This window comes from Gopherus evgoodei, chromosome 6 (assembly GCF_007399415.2).
Source record: "Gopherus evgoodei ecotype Sinaloan lineage chromosome 6, rGopEvg1_v1.p, whole genome shotgun sequence".
NCBI classification, from domain to species: Eukaryota; Metazoa; Chordata; order Testudines; family Testudinidae; genus Gopherus; species Gopherus evgoodei.
The window spans coordinates 62,940,648-62,959,301 of NC_044327.1; the positions used below are offsets into that span (position 1 = coordinate 62,940,648).

Consider the following 18,654-nt stretch of genomic DNA (forward strand, 5'->3'; position numbering starts at 1 on the left):
TACAATTTTCCATCTTGTGCAAAAACTTAATTGAGCTAAAGCAATTTATGGCCAGTCTTAATGGCACTCCAAATTCAGAACTTTTTAACCCAGCTGACCCAAGCATGCTTCACCAGAACATCTAGAAAGAGTACATGGTACAGTGAATACATTTTGTCTATTTACTGAGGAAAAGAAGGTAGGAAAATAGGTCCATCTAGCCAAGTATCCTGTCTGTGACATCAGCCAGTACCAGATGCTTTAGGGAGAGGAGCAAGAAACCTGCCTCAGGCAGTTATGGAATAACTTGCCCATAAGGAAAATGTCTGTGCAAGCCTCGTTAGTTAGAGGTTGGCTCATGCCCTGAAACATGAAGATTTCAATTGCATCCAAACATTTGGGCTGCCTTATTCTTGCTGGTGCTTCCATGCTCTATGTAACTTCCTAACTTACTGGTGTTGCTAGATCCCAGCAAGCCATCTGAAAACAAAGGGCTTCACACTAGAAAGTTCTAACTTCCAGAGCCGAAGAGTTAGTCATTGCTTCCACAACAGATCTTCCTCCAATGGCAGATATCCATAGGCTGAGAGTGACATATGGTATTACTCCCAGTTAAGGCAATGGCATATTCCCATTGACTTCAGTGGGGCAGGGCTGAGGCTTAATGGTCACACTCCTATTAGGTAGCACTGGACTAACAAGCCCTGGACGAACAAATAGATCAGAATTGGGACAAAATTATCACATGCTCTGCATCTGCAAGTGTAGAGTGTTTTCAGTGTTATTCTTCCAAAGCATATAGCAGTAATTGACGAATAGTAAAGTTTCTGAGTCTGAAAAAAATAAAATTGCCCTGTGTATAGCACTGATGTTTAAAAAGATTTTGACTGGCAAATGCATTGGTACTCCCACTTATATGAAACAAAGCTTTACAGCAGGGCTGTGGAAAGACATTTTATTGGTTATGGACTTTGGTGGAAGCTGCTCTTTTCACCTGACCAAAGAGTCATGAAGATGGCCCTCAGTGAGAAGCATCACAGCCCCAAAGGATATGTATTAAAAAAATAATAATAAAAAAAATCACTCATGTCTATATCTCCCTCTCCTGAACTGATTTATTGCATTAACATTTCAAAAAAGGATCTTATTTATCTGGTCCTATGGAGAAATGCTACTCAGTGCTAACTTGAAGTCCCAATCACACCTTATCTGTCACCTAATACTCATGACATGCCTGAGGCAAATCCTGATATGCAGTCATTAGATCAGTGAATTTTTCATATTGGTGTTGTAGTTAAAATACAAGTGGTGACATGATGCAGTTGACAGTCCTTCTTCCCTCCTGCTTTGCGCTCAGACAAACTACCAGAGGAAAGGGGGTTACAAAAATCTTGTACATGAAGAGAGAAAACTCTCAAACTCTCCACAACATACAGTAAAAAACAGCCTCATGTTAACAATTCACTGTATAGACACACTTATGTTTGGTATGAGCCAAATAAGTCATTTTAGCATGAGAAGAAAAGTATACCTACTTTTAACTAAAATTATATAAAGAGTTCATGTTACAGTTATTGAACATAATTAAATGCAAAATTAAATGGCATTTCATTATGGCTAGAACCTTAGGATGCTGGTATATACGAGCATGCCAATCAAATGAATGCTCAGGATGCGTTTGGAGCTTGTGGGATATATATCTATCTCCAAAGGCATCTGAAACTCCAGATTCACAAGAAGGCTTAGGGCTGCTTCCTCTCATACTTGTTTTACACCATTGTTACTCTACTAACTTTACTGGAGTTACTCCTCATTTATGCCAGTGAAAGAGAGAAGAGAGTCAAGCCCTTCATTTTTGTATTCTTGGAATCAGCATCCTCCTGCATCAACATCCTCCTGAATTTGGCAGATGAGGCAGCCTCACATGATCATTTATAAAGTGCAAAGCCCACACCGATGACTGTTCATGCTCATTCATTTTTCCATGCAGAAGGCCACTCTGTGAAGGTCAGGTACATATGGAACAAAAACCACATATTTAGATGAAAGACACGGATTCTTAGCTTAAAGCAAGCTTTCCCCCATGCAAAATTGTATGCAACTTAATTACCTTTGGAAACCATCAATTTTTAGTGAATTGGGCCCTTATTTTACCCCCTAGCCACATTCCTTTCTCCCTGTGTAGTATTGATTTAGCATTTCCCTCTAACTGTCTAATTAGGTTGCTATAGTTGTTAATAGGATAGTGTGTGGAGCATCTTAATCTCTAGAGTCTTAACACCTTGTGCATATTAGAGCAACTATCGAATCCATATTGCATCCCTGACTTTGTGTTAAAGCTAAAAAAAATCACTCTTCGTTTCATGAAAATATGGTTAGAATGAGTTGTAATTACAGAAATACGGTTATTCTGACTCATCATCAGTGCTCACAGACACTAACCATATTACAGCTTCCAAATTCCTCAACACGCACTACTCTGGTTATATCTGCTTTCTTGTTCTTGCTGTATTATTGTGATTACAGACTTGCAAACGAAAAGCTTTACAAATTAATCACTGAATCACTTTTTTTCAAACAGCATGTGTCCTTAAACTTCTGCTTTCAAAATCAGTGCTTGAGGAGCACCATAAATCTGCAGTTGTTTTAAACTACCCCCATCTGAACAACAGCAGAATCTTAATGAGGAAGTAACTGTAGATGTTTTTTAAACATAAGCCATGTTAAAATAGAGCTGTTGGGCCTGGTTCCCATTATGCTAAAGCCACTCTGCGTTGCTGTAGTTGTGTAAAAGGGCTTTAAAGTGGGTGTAAATATAACTTAAGGCCACTTTATGCAGGCAGTGTGGTATAAAGTAGCCTTAGTGTACTTGAGAAAAAGGCATATTACATTACATATGACAGTCATTGCTGAGGAACAGTCATCACTGTGAGCGAGTCACCACTGCACAGAGGGGCAGCACTCAGCCTGTGCAGCACTTTTAACCCTTATTTTCAGTGCTTAAGTAACACATACGCCTATTCAGTGCGCCATCATAAATCTGAATTTCACAAGGGACTGATTGTGTCAACACTCGCAGGGCACGATGAGACTACTCAGGGGAACAAACTCTGTGCCCAGCAGTAAGTGTTTGCAGGATCCAGTCTGAACCCAAGTGGGAAAGGTTATTATGTTCTAATCTGCTGCTGCCCCTTGCTCAGATGGAAGCAAATGTATCTTAGCTACATGTAGAAAAATAATTTCTCAATGCATGCTGTACTAACACTTTAGTATCAGAGTGAATAGACTGATTTCTTGCATTTGTGTGAAACATTTCTCTACCTAACTGCCATCTGGTACACATTAATATCATCATATAGCTATAGCTTTCTCTTACAAGGAGTTCTCCATGTATTTGTAGCGTATGGTTCAGGAACGCTTTTTGTAAAGAATGTGTCCCTTAGGCATATCTTTCCCTTAGATTACCATATTAAGAAATGTTTTTCCTTAACTATACTTATTGTATTACCATAAAATTGCCCCTTGAACACAGCTAAATTGAAAGTGTCTGCATGGAGATGGGGGCACAAAATGCATATCAAATACAGGTATAAATTATGACTGCTCTTTGGCAATGCTTTCTCCTAAGTCCTTATCAAGCTAGGACTAACAGCTTTCTTATGTTGAGTGCAGCATTATTTGTAGGGCTGATCAAGTATTGTACAGTACTGCAGTGGTTGAATGGAGTGTCAACTTGCAGTCTGGAACCCCATAAATACTGGCACTATGGTTTTGTATTTAGAGAAAAGAAGGCATGGAAGCTCATAACTTCCATTTTCTACGTTGTTTCTGTCCCATTGCTTCTGTTATTTTTTTGGAATGAGCACAGGAGGCTATAGGCATAAAATGGTATGGTAGAAAAACCTTACAGTGCCAGTATATTCCTAGTTTAAGAAGGCACATATCTGCAAGAGCTGGCTCTGTATTAATCCCTTTGCATAGAGGCAGCTGTTTGGAATTCTTGGAGACAAGGCAGCAACTTTGGTTCCAAATCCATCCATGTAACTCTTACCAGTATTTCCAGCAATGCTCTTGGCTCTACAGCAATCTTTAGAAGTGAACAACCACTTAGCTTCTCTTTTTTTTTTATTTAAGCAAAATTAAAAAGTGCTCTATTTAAACAAAATGAAGCCTGTAATTTTGCAGTATTTTAGAAAGACTGATAGTGGAACCACACTTCCCGTCATGATAGATTAAAGAATAATATAGTGCCCTTGTCAGTATCATCCTTCAGCCTGGGGTACACTGCTAAATTAATCTTGTTAATGATTAGCTGTAGCATCTCAAGACTGAATCCATGGTAAAAACACTGCAGCTGACCTCCTTTCTTGCAAATTGTATTAGTTAAATACAGGTGCTAGTTACATGCACGTCTTGTGTTAAATATTGTTCAAAGTGCTGCTGTGTGTAACCCTATGTGATGACTCAGAGGACCTCCTCAAAAATCTAGGGAGGCACAGAGACATTTTCTGCCTCTCCACAATAATTAATATTCAGTACAGTGCCTTTAAATCATAGCAGCAACTTAATAGAGCTGCGGCCTTTTCACTGAAATTCATTTGCAACTCAACCTTATGAGGTGGTTAAAGGACTCTTTCACCCACACAGATCAGTTCTCCACCATATCTCAGCTAAATCCCAGTTCATGTGAAAATTGCCTTGTGCCTGGCTGGCCATGTCTCATGGACGTGTTTGTTAATCTGAACCATGTCAAAGGTGATTGCCACAACCTCTATAGTTAAAAACAGCAATAACAATCGCAGAATCATTATAAAACTCCATGGAGCTATAAGATTTAAGATTATCTCCTGTAGTGCATGGTAAGTTGCAATAGCCTGCATAGAAAACACACTGTGGTTTGGAGCCAAACAAACAGCCTGGAAAAAGCTTTTCTTAAGCAGGAACAAATTAAGGTGTGAAGGTGCCTGGATTGATTTTTTAAAAAATAGTTTTATCTTTAGGGAGTTGGTGGGCAAATCTCACCTGGAGACTGCTGCAGGGGCCACTAGATCATGGTCATGAGTTAGGGGTATTGACACTTATGTTCCTGCTCTAGATCAGGTGAGTGGAGCCAGGACCCAATAATCTGTTTTTTGCCAGCACTCCTACCCCCCTTTTGATCACACTAATGCATCCATTTGGGCAGAGACCACTCCAGAGTATTAAAGTAGTGTTAGAGAATCACAGAGCTTATGACTTTTCAGAAAATTGATGCCATCATGAGAACATGGTCAGGCCCTCGACAATCTGTCCTGCCCCTGAGAGCACAAGGCAGGGATCAGCTGCCCTATCCCTGCCATTCTCCTAGAACAGCAGCCTTGTCTAGAGTAAAGTTTCACCAGTTTCACTTTAAATTGGTTTTTAAAAAACCAATTAACTTAAAACAGTGTGGACAGGCTTAATTCAGTGTAAAGCAGGCTCATATTGTTTTACCTCAGCACCTTCCTGATTTAAGCTAACTGGACTGAAATTGTAGCAAGAGTGCCCACAGTGTGTTTGGCACCAATTCAACTCAACCAGTTTAAACCAAAACCTTTAGGTAAACCAGTGAAGTTTTGACTATAGCCAAGGCCTATGTCTCCCACTGACATAGGCACACACATGCCTGCTTTGACTACTCAGAAAGTAGTTTGTCTCACAGCTGCTACATTTCCTTTGGGCAATGTTGTAAAAGGCTTTTGAAACATTGCTTGGTTTCAAGAAACCCTTCCAGCATTCACAAAAAACAATGCTTATTTTATGCTCCTGAGGGTGAGCTAGCATGATGAGTGACTAATGTCTGGTGTCTTCCCTAACTGTATTTGTAATGTAAACACAGGCCACTCCAGTTCACTAGTTCCAAGTACCACCACTTCTGACTCTCCAGCTCAAGAGGGTTATGATACTAGGGGACGTATGCTGGATTGGAAGGATCCGGTTGGCTCATCTGAAAACACAGATCCATATGCAGCAGTCTCATCCCATAATCACCAAGACAAGAAGGGTAAGGCCTTGGAAATGAATCCATGTGGTGGTGGGGGAGGAGGAGGGAGTGACTACAGTGTAACTGCTTCCAGCTGGATCATGGTAGCCTGTAACAAAACTCCTGCACTGTAATTAAAAGCTTATTGGAAAGGCAGAAACAAAATCACCAGTCTTAGACTTAGTTCTCCATATTCACTGACTAAGGAAACCACACAAAACAAATGTGAGTGAGACTATGTGTGACGGGGGAAGTGTGGATTTAACCCTGGTTAAGCATGATCTTCATGAGTTAATGATGAGTCACTTCCACTGCTTTATATTATCGTTAACACACAGAGCTTCTATGGTGCCTTCCATCCAAGGGTTGAAAACCACTCAGCATACTGTAATCAATTTAGCCTCATCGCCCTGTAGGTTAGATAGGGAAACTGAGGCATGTAGCGATTTAAATGTATATACGCACCGAAAGATGCAGAGAGGTGCCAGGTCAGATTTTCAAAATCACCTGGAGCTAGATCCATAAAGGGACTTAAGCATTAGGTTCTTTGCCACCTAGTGGAATCCTCAGCCTTGAGTTAGGTGCCTAGGCTTCTTATACAATGCATAGGGAGCATTAGGAGATTCTCAGAAGCCAGCAAGCTGAGTGGAGAGCTGTCTATGCTAGCCAATAGGAAATAGTGAAAAGGGGGATGCAATTTAGGCCCTGCTACTCAAAGTAAGTTAGGCATCTAACGCTGGGCCAAAGGGAAGCACCTGTCTCCATTTGGGATTCCAGGTAAACCCTCTCTTGAAGTTAGGAACCTAAGCCAGGATTGCCATTTTCTCATGAGAAAAAAATCCCCACACCTTTATACCAATAGCCCAGTGATTAGAGCACTCACTGAGACCTGAGTTCAAATCCCCGTTTCAAATCACGCAGAATGGGACTTTGAAAACAGGTCTCCTAAGTGACAGGTTAGTGCCTGGGTATTCTAGAATACTCACACCAGCCAGCCTGACCCAAATATTCTTGATCAGGTAGCCCCCAGCTGTCTTCTTTATGGGGCCTGATCAGATAGGGATGCTCTGAGAATGCCCTGCAGATGAGATAGATGGAGAACGCCTCACTTGCACATCTCACCATGGCTCAGGCATGAGCAAGGGCACTGGGCATCAAGGTGGCATCAGGAGTCAGGCAATTTTGCATATGAATTAGTGGGAATTTAGGTGTTGAGGAAGTGTTACCTGCAGGCTTAGCAGCAGCTAAGGGGAGGTTTTGATAATCTCAGTGTCTGCTAAATGTTTGACTTTAGCGCCTAAAGTGGCGGTAAGACATGTAAGTCCTTTTGTGAATCTAGCTCTTGGTGCTTAACACCCCCTGAAAACAACACTTTTAAAAATCCCACTAAGTGCCTATCTGCATCTTTAGGCCCCTGAATACCTTTGCAAATCTGGACCTAAGGAACTTGTCCATCGTGCTGGAAGACTGCAGCATGAAATATAACTCCGGGACTTCTGATTCCTCATCCTGTGCCTTAACTATAAGAGCATGCTTCCACCAATAAGTAATTGCTGGTTTCCGCAGACTCCATCTTCACATTCATTTCTTTGTCTTAGTTCTTTGATTGGCCCATCTCTTCTCACTCCAATATTATGGTAGCAAACATCAATCAGAACATCCAGTGTTTGGGATTACTCTGAAGTGAAATCCTTGACAAGTGGCTGTAGTAATCCTTCTTGAGCCTGCAAGCTTCTCATACTTTGCTGCTGAGCCATTGTGCCTTTATGGGCCTTGTGCTTTGATTTATTATAAAAGCAATTAGCTCTTGCTATGGTAAAAGCTGCAGAAATGTTTGCTTTTCTGTCTGCCATGTACTTAAAGAAAGCAAAACAAAATGACTCAAAATGATAATGCATGATTTACCTGGAATCCTTAATTCCTCTGGTCAATAGATCTGGCACACTGAAAATGGCAGATAAGTAATTGACTTGTTTTTGTTCATCACTCTTGAGAATACACACCATTTTGACCAAGTGCTTCTTTTCCTTCTCCACTACACTACCCCCAAGAGAAAGTGTTGGCCTCTTCCCATCCACTTAGACAGATGTTTACCCTTAACTAGGCCTGTATCTGTAATGAGGAAAGGCTAATGCCCTGGGGCTAGCCAGCTCCTCAGCTAGTGGACACTGGTGTAGCTCCACTGATGTCTATGGAGATATGATGAATTACACCAGTGGAGAATCTGGTCATTAATGTGCCAGGGAGAAATACAGCGGCAGGCACGCCTTTGCAGGCACGCCTGTGGGAGGTCCACCAGACCACCTGCCGCCCTCCCGGCAAGCGCCAGAGCGCTCCCCGTGGCATGCCACCCCAAGCATGCGCTTGGCGTGCTGAGGCTTGGAACCGCCCCTGGATGTATGTTAATATTAATGGCATTTGTTATGTGTGGTTCCATGCATCACAACTGTTTTGCACAGCAGTGCTCTTAATGGTAAGGCTACTTCTTAAAAGCATCTTGTATGCCAGGAGTAGCTTTCAGAAGAGCACACAGTGAAAATATTAATAAATGTATAGTGGTGGTTTGTAAGCCTTTTTCCTTCTAGTCACTGACTGATAAAGTAGCTTGTACTATATAGTTACCTCCCCAGGGAGTGATGGGTACCGAAGAGTCTTCTTAGCACTTGACAGGGTTATTTAAATATCATGCATTCATTGGGGCTTAATTTTGAATATTGATAAAGCTGGAAGTAGTTTACACACAAACAATGGTGGCAGAGGTGATTGCATGGTTGTTTACCATTACCATGTACTTGTGTGCTATTACTCCTTGTCTTGCCCAGTCAGACCCCAGTTGGTTCCAAAATTACTATTGAGCCAATATTTTAAAGGGCAAAAGAATGAGTTGTTATGCAAAATTAAACCAAACAAGGTTATGCTTAATATTCGTTTATAAAGTTTTTTGTTTTCACTTTCACTGTGTATTTCTTTCCCTTCACAACTTTACAAAAAAGACCCAAAATCTCTTATGTTTTTAACATTTTCCTTTTGTTTTGCAAAGTGCTGTGTGATGTTCTTTAGTGGTTGTGTTTATTCCTTTGGAAAGTGTTTTCTTTCTTTTCCTGCACTCACAAAAGACTTCACTCTAATTCTACTGAAACCACTTGCTACTTTATTTTCTTGGCACTGGTGCCTTGATGATGTCACATCCATATGTTCAGCTTTTAATTCAGCACAGGCATCTTGGGGAATATCTGTGGGGGTGCAAAGAGGGGGTTCTTTAAATGAGTTGACTCATGGGAATGTGACATTTGTGTGCCGCAGCTTTAGTAGCTAAATATACTCTGGAATTGTTGTTTCTGAGATACTTCACATTTTTTGCCAAAATGAAAATGTGTAGTACACTTCACAGAGTAGGGGCTGTTTGCTGCCATTCCAATGGCCTTTTCATTTTGGTCACTGAATAATCTGTCATTGATATTGCAGAATGAAAAATGATTTGCGATTGGCAAACTGCACCATTTTTTCTTCTCCCGGCCCTCTCCAAAAAGAATACAATTCCAGACTGTGCTTTTGTTTGTTTTTTCTTGCTGTGTTTCAGTTTAATTCTGTGTGTTTCTCACCTTTGTCAAATCAGTAGCTCCTCACCTTGCAGTCTAACCTTCCCTTCTGCTGCCATTGTACTTAGTGTCCCTCCCTCAAGTAATAAAACCAAACTCCTTGTGTGGAATATTCCAAGGCTTTACCCTGTTCACTTTGAATCATACAACAGTGCTGTATCTATGTATGGTCCTACTAACAACATGAGGAGTAGATACATAAATCCACTAGAGGGTATAAATGAAGAAAATGAAGTAATTTTCTTCATCCGTAACAGACCTTGCCCTTCATTACCCTACTGGCCCTTGTCTACAGTCTTCTGTCCTTGCTGCCTTTCTTTAGAAATGCCTGATATCTTTCAAGTACTAGCTTCATTAACACAAACACAGTAAACACTCTGTTTTCTCTCTCACTTGCTAGATGGCTGGGACCTGCCCTTTAATCACATTGATAAATTAGATGCAGTCGTGGCTTCTACTTTCTTGGTTTTGCCAGTTTTTATTCTGTCTAATTCAAGCAATAGAGAGGTTAACTGCTTAGTCCACTGAACGATTCAAGTCCAGGGGTTATTTTTTAGCAGTTTTAATATTTGTCTGTTGCACGGCTAGGTGACCCTGACACCCTTCCTCTCAAACTTTTTGTTCAGTGTCTACAACACAATAATAGGACAAAGCTGATTCAGAATAAGAGGTGAGGTGTACAAGTGACAAGAGTAGCCAGTACATTAATTAGGATGTCAGGGATGCAACTGTAAATATTATATATGTTGGAACCTCCTTTTTTCAGCTTCTCTTAACAATATTTGCAAATCTGTCTCTGTCACACCATTCTGAAGTAGTCAACTACTAGACACAGGGAGGGCAAAGATTTTACATTTCAGGGGTCTGTCTAAAAGAAAATATTTCCTTTTGCAGGAATAAGGTAGTGCTGTTATTATTGTTACTACTATTTGAATGATTTGCTGAATGTTGACACTATACTTAGCCTGGGGAGTTCACAAAAATAAAGCCAGACTCTGCTCCCAAGGGCCAAAATTATGTGAGGTTTCAGGTACTGTCATGATAGAAAGGACTGAGAAGGTAGAAATCCAACTGGGGATTAAATAAATGGTTATTTATTGAAATCCCTGTTCACACTGAACTGAAATGAAAACAATAACAAGGCTTGGCTTCATTGTGTATAAACTGTGTATAAACTGAAGCTAATGATGCTGTACCCCTTAGCAGCATGGGTGAATTTGGCCCAGAGAGTACATTTAAATTTACCCTATTTTTACATGAATTTATTTTGATTTATGCAAGGTATGGAAGGATTCCAAGCATGTTTACAGAAGAGCGATAGGAGAATTCCTTATTGTCATGCTGGCATTTTGTAATAACTCAGAAGTGGAGTCTGTGTAGCACAGAATTTGTCCAGATCATTCTTTGAGTTCAGTGTTGTCTTTTCAATTTCCAATGTCAACAAAATATTCCTTAGCCAGTCATCGTTATGGGAATATCAGAAGTGACTGGCCCTTGCTAAAAATTCAGTTTAATCAACGAAATAGCTGCAGGCACAATCATTTCCAGGGGGCCAGGAAGGAGACTTGTACCGAAGATGTACATGACTGGAGTAAGCACTACAATTACATCTGTTGCTCCAGATACCTGTTTTCAGTATCCCTGATCAAAACCAAACCCTTGTTCATACAATATGAAGTGCATGGTTAGCTACTTCAATTTCACAACATTTCTGACTACGAAGAACAGAACCTAGATGCTGGAGAAGCAGTGAAAATAGAGACAGTCAGAGCTTATCCTTTGATTTGTTACTCTGCTGGTGGAACTCTATTCCTAGACTGCAATCAGTTGAAACAGAGATATAAAAACAGTGTGACAGAGTGGAGAATCAGCTCTGACTATCTGTATCGCCATTGCTTCTCTAGCATCTATCAGCAGTTCGTGGAGAGAGGGTTCAAATGAAGTTATTTATAATCCAAGTAATTATCTATTCCATACTGGGATTTCAGTAAAGTGTCTTGAGATGGTGCAGGATTTAGTCTGTTTAAATCTTTTATGTATCTCCATGTAGATTGAGACAATTATTTTTCACATTTGAATTTAAGTAGAGGTTGTTTATTGGGTTTTGTTAGGAATAGGTTCATCTAGATTTTTTTTCTTTAAAATGTTCTTAGGTGAATTAGCATCAAATTGTTGTAAAAATCCATGTTTATAAAAGGAATAGTATTCATGTTTGTCACATAATGGGTCTTCATTGGAGCTGTAAGAAATTTTCTTTTAAAATAATCAAATGCTTGTCTGGAATAGTCCTAATAAGTGGCTTGTCTTGGGGAATTGGCAATGGGATTCAGAGCTTTTCAACTCTAGGACTCCACTTTGACTGTGGACCAGGTCAGTACTAACTATCATAACCATATAAATAGAGTTAATGGTCTCAGTGCAGTTCCTAATGGACAGGTGTCCTCATTGCAGAAGCCACCATTATAACTGGCAGCCTCAGCAAAAAGGTTGACAGCTAAATGGAACTGGAAGCTGAATTATCCTAACACTTCGAGAAGTGGTCCCTGCAGTTCAGATTTAGGCACATTAGCAGAGTAGTGTGGCGAGGCTTTTACTGATGACACTTCTGCTGTGTTTCCAGAACTATAGAATATAACTTTTTCACCTATTTCATCTTTCATCACAACTCTAGACCAAAACATGGTAGAATAACAGTAGTCACAGAAAGGTGGTAATTAATAGCAAGAGACAAAAATTAAGGGGTATAGGTGAGAGAGGAAAAGAAACATTTTCAGCTGAAAGTGGAAATGAGATGGGAAACTAATGAAGGGAGAGATAAAGGAAGGCTGTTCCAGACAATAGACTGTCTTAAGACTTTATTTCAATGAAATGTTCTCAAGACTGTATCTGACAGATGGTGAAGGGAAAGAGAGCAGGCTCCTGCAAAGTAAGCAGAGGAGATGAGAGATGAGGTCCATGAATAAGTTTTAACACAAAGAGGAAGGAGGTTATGTAATGCAGAATAACAATTTAGTAATATCTCCATTAGCTCCTGGCTGAATCTCTTTTAGATCTTTATTTGAATCATAAAATAATTGACTTCGCAACTGATACAGTCACAAAGCTTTCTAAACAATATGAGGACTCATTTTGGAGTTGTAAGAAAGAAAGCAAAACTCGCAGTGCTGAAAGATGGGAGAAGATTAGGAAGACAGCCGAGAGCCATGCTTTCTGCAAAATGCTGTATCTGGTAACTAAGATCATACACAGGATTGCCTTGCACTTGACCACAGTAATTAATTTTAAATCAAAAACAGCTCTACAATCTTTCTTAGACCAATTAGCTGGAAGGGTAGATGGATTTCATAATTAGCTAACAGCTGAGGAACCATCAGTAAAAATGTATGAATCAGCTCAAATAGCAACAGAAACCTGTCAGCCTACTCCAAGGATAAAGATGAAGATATGAAAACAGAAGCTGCCAACTTAACGTGACTTCTGGGTCTCCCTGGAAGAGTGGAAAACCCTGATCCAAAGAGCTTTATATCTGAAAGAACATCCAAACTACTGGATCTACAAGTAAAAAGGAAATACATTAAAAACGGAGCTCATCAGGTGCCAAAATGGCTTCAGGAGACGAATTCACCCCCAACCTGTAATTATCCACTTATATAGCTTTAAAAGCCTGCAATCCATTGCAATCAAAGCCACATTTGACAACTGACAAGCTCTATTTTTAAGGTTTTGCCTTTTTACTTGTAGATCTAGTAGCTGGGGCGGAGGGGAATTCATTCAGAAGAAAAGCTCTTTGAATTGGAGTTTTCCCCTCTTTCAGGGAGCAAGAAATAAACATCTCCCTCCAACAGGGAAAAACTGCAATTGACACAGGACTTTTCTCCATTTTTGCAGCAAAAGATGCTGCATCCAATTCAGCAAGAATCAGGGTAGCAGATATATTTCATCAAGGACTACGTTCACAGCTGCACTCTCCTATTGGGGCAGCTGCATGATGGAGCACAAAGGGTTTGACTTTCTGATTCTGGGGCCCAATCTACTCTAATTCTGAAATATTTTCAGATTGGGAATGGTTGTAAAGTATGTTAGCTGGGCTGTGGCCCCACACGGTCATAACAATATCAGAAAATAGCCAGCGAACAGTTGGAGGCAATGATATAAGTGCTGACTACACCAGCTCTATGATCATTATAGTGACTTTATGCTAATTGGGGGGTTATCAGGCAGCACAAGGAGAGAATCTGGCCTTTCCAACTTAACTTAAAAACCATGAAAAGGCTCTGAAATTCAAAGACACTTTAGAGCAAATAATATAACTCTAAAAAGAGTCTTAAAGCACTTTTTTGTGTTAAATTAATGCCAGTATATAATTAAAATGGCAATACTCTGTTAAATTAAGCTATTTGAATAATTCATTTTTCTTATTAGTTATATAGTATGTGCTTAGATTCAGTGATTATATTAATTAATAGAGAACATCTTCTGCAATAATTTTATGACAACCCAAGTGTTGATTGGGAGCAGCTTACACTTTCCATATAGCCTACAGATTATTTACTAATTGCATGATTCTATATGAAATACCACTTCCATTCTTTTCATGTCAATAAACTTGCCCTGACCGTTTTCAATATCCTTTCTCTGCTGATATTCCGAATTATTGATCCTTACACTTGATTAGGATTATGAAAAGAGAGATAAATTTAGATGTCTTCTTTCACTCAAAGATGTATCTTAGTTTCCTGATTAATGACTAACACACTTAATTATGAAAGTTGAGGTAGCATAATTCAAATTTGGCATGGTTTATTTTATTTAATATTAAACACAGAAAGCCGATTGCATTGCACCTGATAAGCAATCTCTCCTACAACTGTCCTTGATTCAGCAAAGTACTTCAGGCTGCAGGGCCTGAGCAGGAGTTTCCCTGCTATTGCTCCTGTTGGGTATCAGGCACTGTGGCATTGGATAGAACATCTGAGAGCCAAGAGACTCTCTCCTGTGCTCTCAATGCCCCTTCCTCTCCCTCCACCATCCCTCCCATGGAGGAGAAAGAAGCAGCAGCTTGACTGAAATGCAAAGGGATGGGGAGCCTGTGCAGTTTCAGTCAGCCATCTTGTGCATATGCACAACTATAATAATGTTTAAGAATACTGTTACAGTTAGAAATGTAATTTAATAAGTTTACAATAGATTAACCATCCACTAGCTCACCTATGGAAGATTACTTACCCAAGAATTCCTTTCCTGCAGCCATGAAACAGAATACAACCTCCCACCACAACTCTTCTGCAGTTGCTAAAATTCTGTATTTCATCTATTAAAGGACTTAATCCCCTAATAAAATGTAAGTAAGTTCTCTGCACTCTAAATTGAGGCCATACATCAAAATGTCTCTAAACATAATGGGGCAGATCCTCAGCTGATGTACATTGCAGTTTATACCAGCTGAAGAACTGTCCTAATAAAGTTAAAAAAGATGGATAGAACAAGTATTAATTGCAGCTAAGCAACTCCTTATAAGAGAGTTCCAATATCCATACATAAACCATTGACCCTTGCCCTGAATACTTCATTCACTGCCAGTGAAAAAGGATGTGATCACTAACCTTCTGGCATTAATTTTACTATCTAGTCCCCAGCGTCCTCAACTGCTCCCTGGATCTTGGGCATAGCTGTGTGTTAGGCCATACCTTTACTATATTTCAGAGCTGCTTGAAGGTTGGCCACCTTGCAAAAGTAAGAGCAATGACCTCAAAGGACTCTTAAAACTAGCCATGGAAGCTCCAGCCACATTCCCTGGGCTGGGTGCGGAGGAGGTGGCATCAGAGCCACCACACCAATCTTATGCTACACTAGCATTCATTTGCACCGGAGTGATTTTTCATAGACAGTTCAGGCAGCTTTGTCTCTCCTGATACATTTCTTAATTTTCTGTCAGATTCACTTACTAATTATTTCCCTTAAATAAATACTAAATTATTTTTGTAGGAGATTTTAATGCTATATTTAAGTTAAATCTCTCCCTCTAAATCTCTTAGCATCTAAGATAGGTGTAATACTTAGCTCAACTCACGCACCAATAGATACCTTGCTAGAAGCCTAGGATCTCAACGACTAGAAATACAAATGGAGAATTCTCTTTTATACATATTAAAAAAGTAAAGTGTTTTTTCACTAAACATATTGGAGCAGATCCTCAGCTGGTGTAAATTGTCATATGAAGCCATATTTTAAAATAAATGGCAGTTGACAGCAGTCTCCTCATGAGTTTTTGAGACGTATTTAAAGCATACCTTAGTGGAATTATAGTTACATATATGGTACAGCAATTTTAGCAGAACAGTCAAGCCTGGATAAGAAACTGTACTCCTTTTAAGGACAACTGAGGATTGGTATTTTTCGCAAAACAAAAGCTCACATGAAAATGCAGCTTGACAACATTATCACATCTAGGGCCCAGGCAGTTCTTTTGTATGCCCAACAATGACTTTTTGAATTTGAAACTAAAGACCCCTAAATGCTTCCAAAAACATGCCGTCCCACTAATGATTTGTTTATGATACTTTGAGAGAAGAAAACAAATGGTGTATTTTTTAGATTCTCTTTAAAAAAACCCAAACCCTATGTTATTCTCTCCCATATACTCCTACAAAAAGACGAAGACGTAGTAAAATCCTGCAAGAGCAAGCGATATCATGTGAAGCAGTGCTAGCAGTGTGCATGAGAAGGTGTAAGGAACCTTACACATGGCAACTGTCCCAAGTCCAAGGGCTTCAGTGACAAGCTCCATAATGCTGTTCTGGAGCGTCAACTGACAAATATTTCAGTTGTTCTCTCCCTCGCCAGACCAGGGAATCTTACCCAGTTCCAGTTTGGAAGCCAGTATAACTGCACTCCGGGGATGGGAAGGGGGGGGAATAAAAATTCAGAATATCATCAGTCACATCAAATAATTTAATAATAAAATACTGGTAAAGAGTCTTTTTCAAAAGGGGCTGTCTAGCCCTACCACTACTAATTTAAACTGACCAAGCTGGCTATAGTCCAGGGATGGCCACAAGTCATAATATTTGGTAAACAATAAACATCATTCATCACATCAAACTAACAAAAGTGGCCTTGTAGCATTAGATGCTCTAGTACAGGGGTCGGCAAACTTTTTGGCCCAAGGGCTACATCAGGTTGCAAAAATGTATGGAGGGCCGGCTAGGGAAGTCTGTGCCTGCTCGAACAACCTGACCCCTGCACCCATCCGACCCCTCCCACTTCCCAGCCCCTGACTGCCCCCGCCCCCCTCAGAACCTCCCACCCAGCTGTCCCCCCATGATGCTTGTCCCCTAACCGTCCCCTCCCAGGACCCCTAAGCCCCCCATTCCTAACTGCCCTCCCTGGGACCCCCCCACTCTCTGATCCCTGACTGCCCTCCTGCCCCCTATCCACACCCCACCCCCTGACAGGCCCCCCAGGACCCCATCCACCTGCCCCGTTCCCTGTCCTCTGACTTCCCCCCCGAACCTCTGCCCCAGCCAACTGACATCTCCCCCACCCCCCACAATGCTGTTCAGAGCAACAGGAGCTTGCAGCCCACCGCCCGGCCAGAGCCAGCTGCTCTGCCCGTGCAGCAGCATGACTGCAGGGAAAGGAGGACTGCAGGGGTGGGGCTAGCCTCCCTGGCCACGAGCTCAGGGGTTGGGCAGGACAATCCTGTGAGCTGGATGTGGCCCACGGGCCGTAGTTTGCCCACTTCTGCTTTGGTATTACATATTTCCACAGAACCCATCTGTTTGTGGTACTGGAGAAATCCAATTTCTAACATCATTTTACAGCCTCCATCATGTTCTACATTTCTTCATGCATATTCTTCATTTGACTAGCAGCAAAGAGTCCTGTGGCACCTTATAGACTAACAGACATTTTGGAGCATGAGCTTTCGTGGGTGAATACCCACTTTGTCGGATGTATTCACTCATGAAAGCTCATGCTTCAAAACGTCTGTTAGTCTATAAGGTGCCACAGGATTCTTTGCTGCTTTTACAGATCCAGACTAACATGGCTACCCCTCTGATACTTTATTTGACTGGCACCCAGTCAGACTCTCTCAGTGGCTCCATGTCTAGTTGGCAGCTGGTATCAAGCGGAGTGCCCCAAGGGTGGATCCTGGGGCCAGTTTTGTTCAATATCTTCATTAATGATCTGGTGGATGGCATGGAGTGCACCTCAGCAAGTTTGCAGATGACACTAAACTGGGAGGAGTGCTGGAGCGTAGCGATAGGACACAGAAGGACCTAGACAAATTAGAGGATTGGGCCAAAAGAAATCTGATGAGGTTCAACAAGCACAAGTGCAGAATTCTGTACTTACGATGGAAGAATCCTATGCACTGCTACATACTGGGGACCGAGTAGCTAGGCAGCAGTTCTGCAGAAAAGGACCTAGGGGTTACAGTGTGCCCTTGTTGCCAAGAAGGCTAACAGCATTTTGGGATGTGTAAGCAGGAGCATTGCCAGCAGATTGAGGGACGTGATCATTCCCCTCTATTCGACATTAGTGAGGCCTCATCTAGAGAACTGTGTTTTGGGCCTCATACTACAAGAAGGATGTGGAAAAATTGGAAAAAGTCCAGGAGAGGGCAACAAAAATGATGAGGGGGCTGGAGCACATGATTTATGAGGAGAGGCTGAGGGAACTGGGATTATTTAGTCTGCAGAAGAGTGAGGGGGGATTTGATAGCTGCTTTCAACTACCTGAAACAGGATTCCAAAGAGGATGGATCTAGACTGTTCTCAGTGGTACCAGGTGACAGAACAAGGAGTAATGGTCTTCTGTTTCAGTGGGGGAGGTTTAGGTTGGATATTAGGAAACACTATTTCACTAGGAGGTTGGTGAAGCACTGGGATGGGTTTGGCCTCTGTAATTTATTCGCTATGCTCTCACCATTGAGCCGCTTGCAAGCACTACAGAGACTCTGCAGAGATTTAGGGAATCAGAATCCATAATAAAGAACATAGCCGTTTTTGCAGATGACATCCTGCTTTATCATCACAAAACATTAGTCTCCATTCAGTGCCTTAAAGAGGT

The 18,654-nt window shown here is 41.0% G+C and overlaps 1 protein-coding gene across 3 annotated transcripts in view; it reads left to right on the top strand.

The window, feature by feature from the left end:
• Positions 1 to 18,654, top strand: part of SEMA6A (semaphorin 6A) — a 133,445-nt gene that overhangs the window by 100,903 nt on the left and 13,888 nt on the right. For 2 of the 3 annotated variants that reach the window (XM_030566537.1, XM_030566538.1), the window contains one exon: positions 5,837 to 6,001. The exons of the other annotated variant lie outside the window; for it this stretch is intronic. In XM_030566537.1, coding sequence (XP_030422397.1) covers positions 5,837 to 6,001 — 165 coding nt within the window. The remainder of the gene's footprint in view (positions 1 to 5,836; positions 6,002 to 18,654) is intronic. 3 annotated transcript variants of the gene reach the window in all.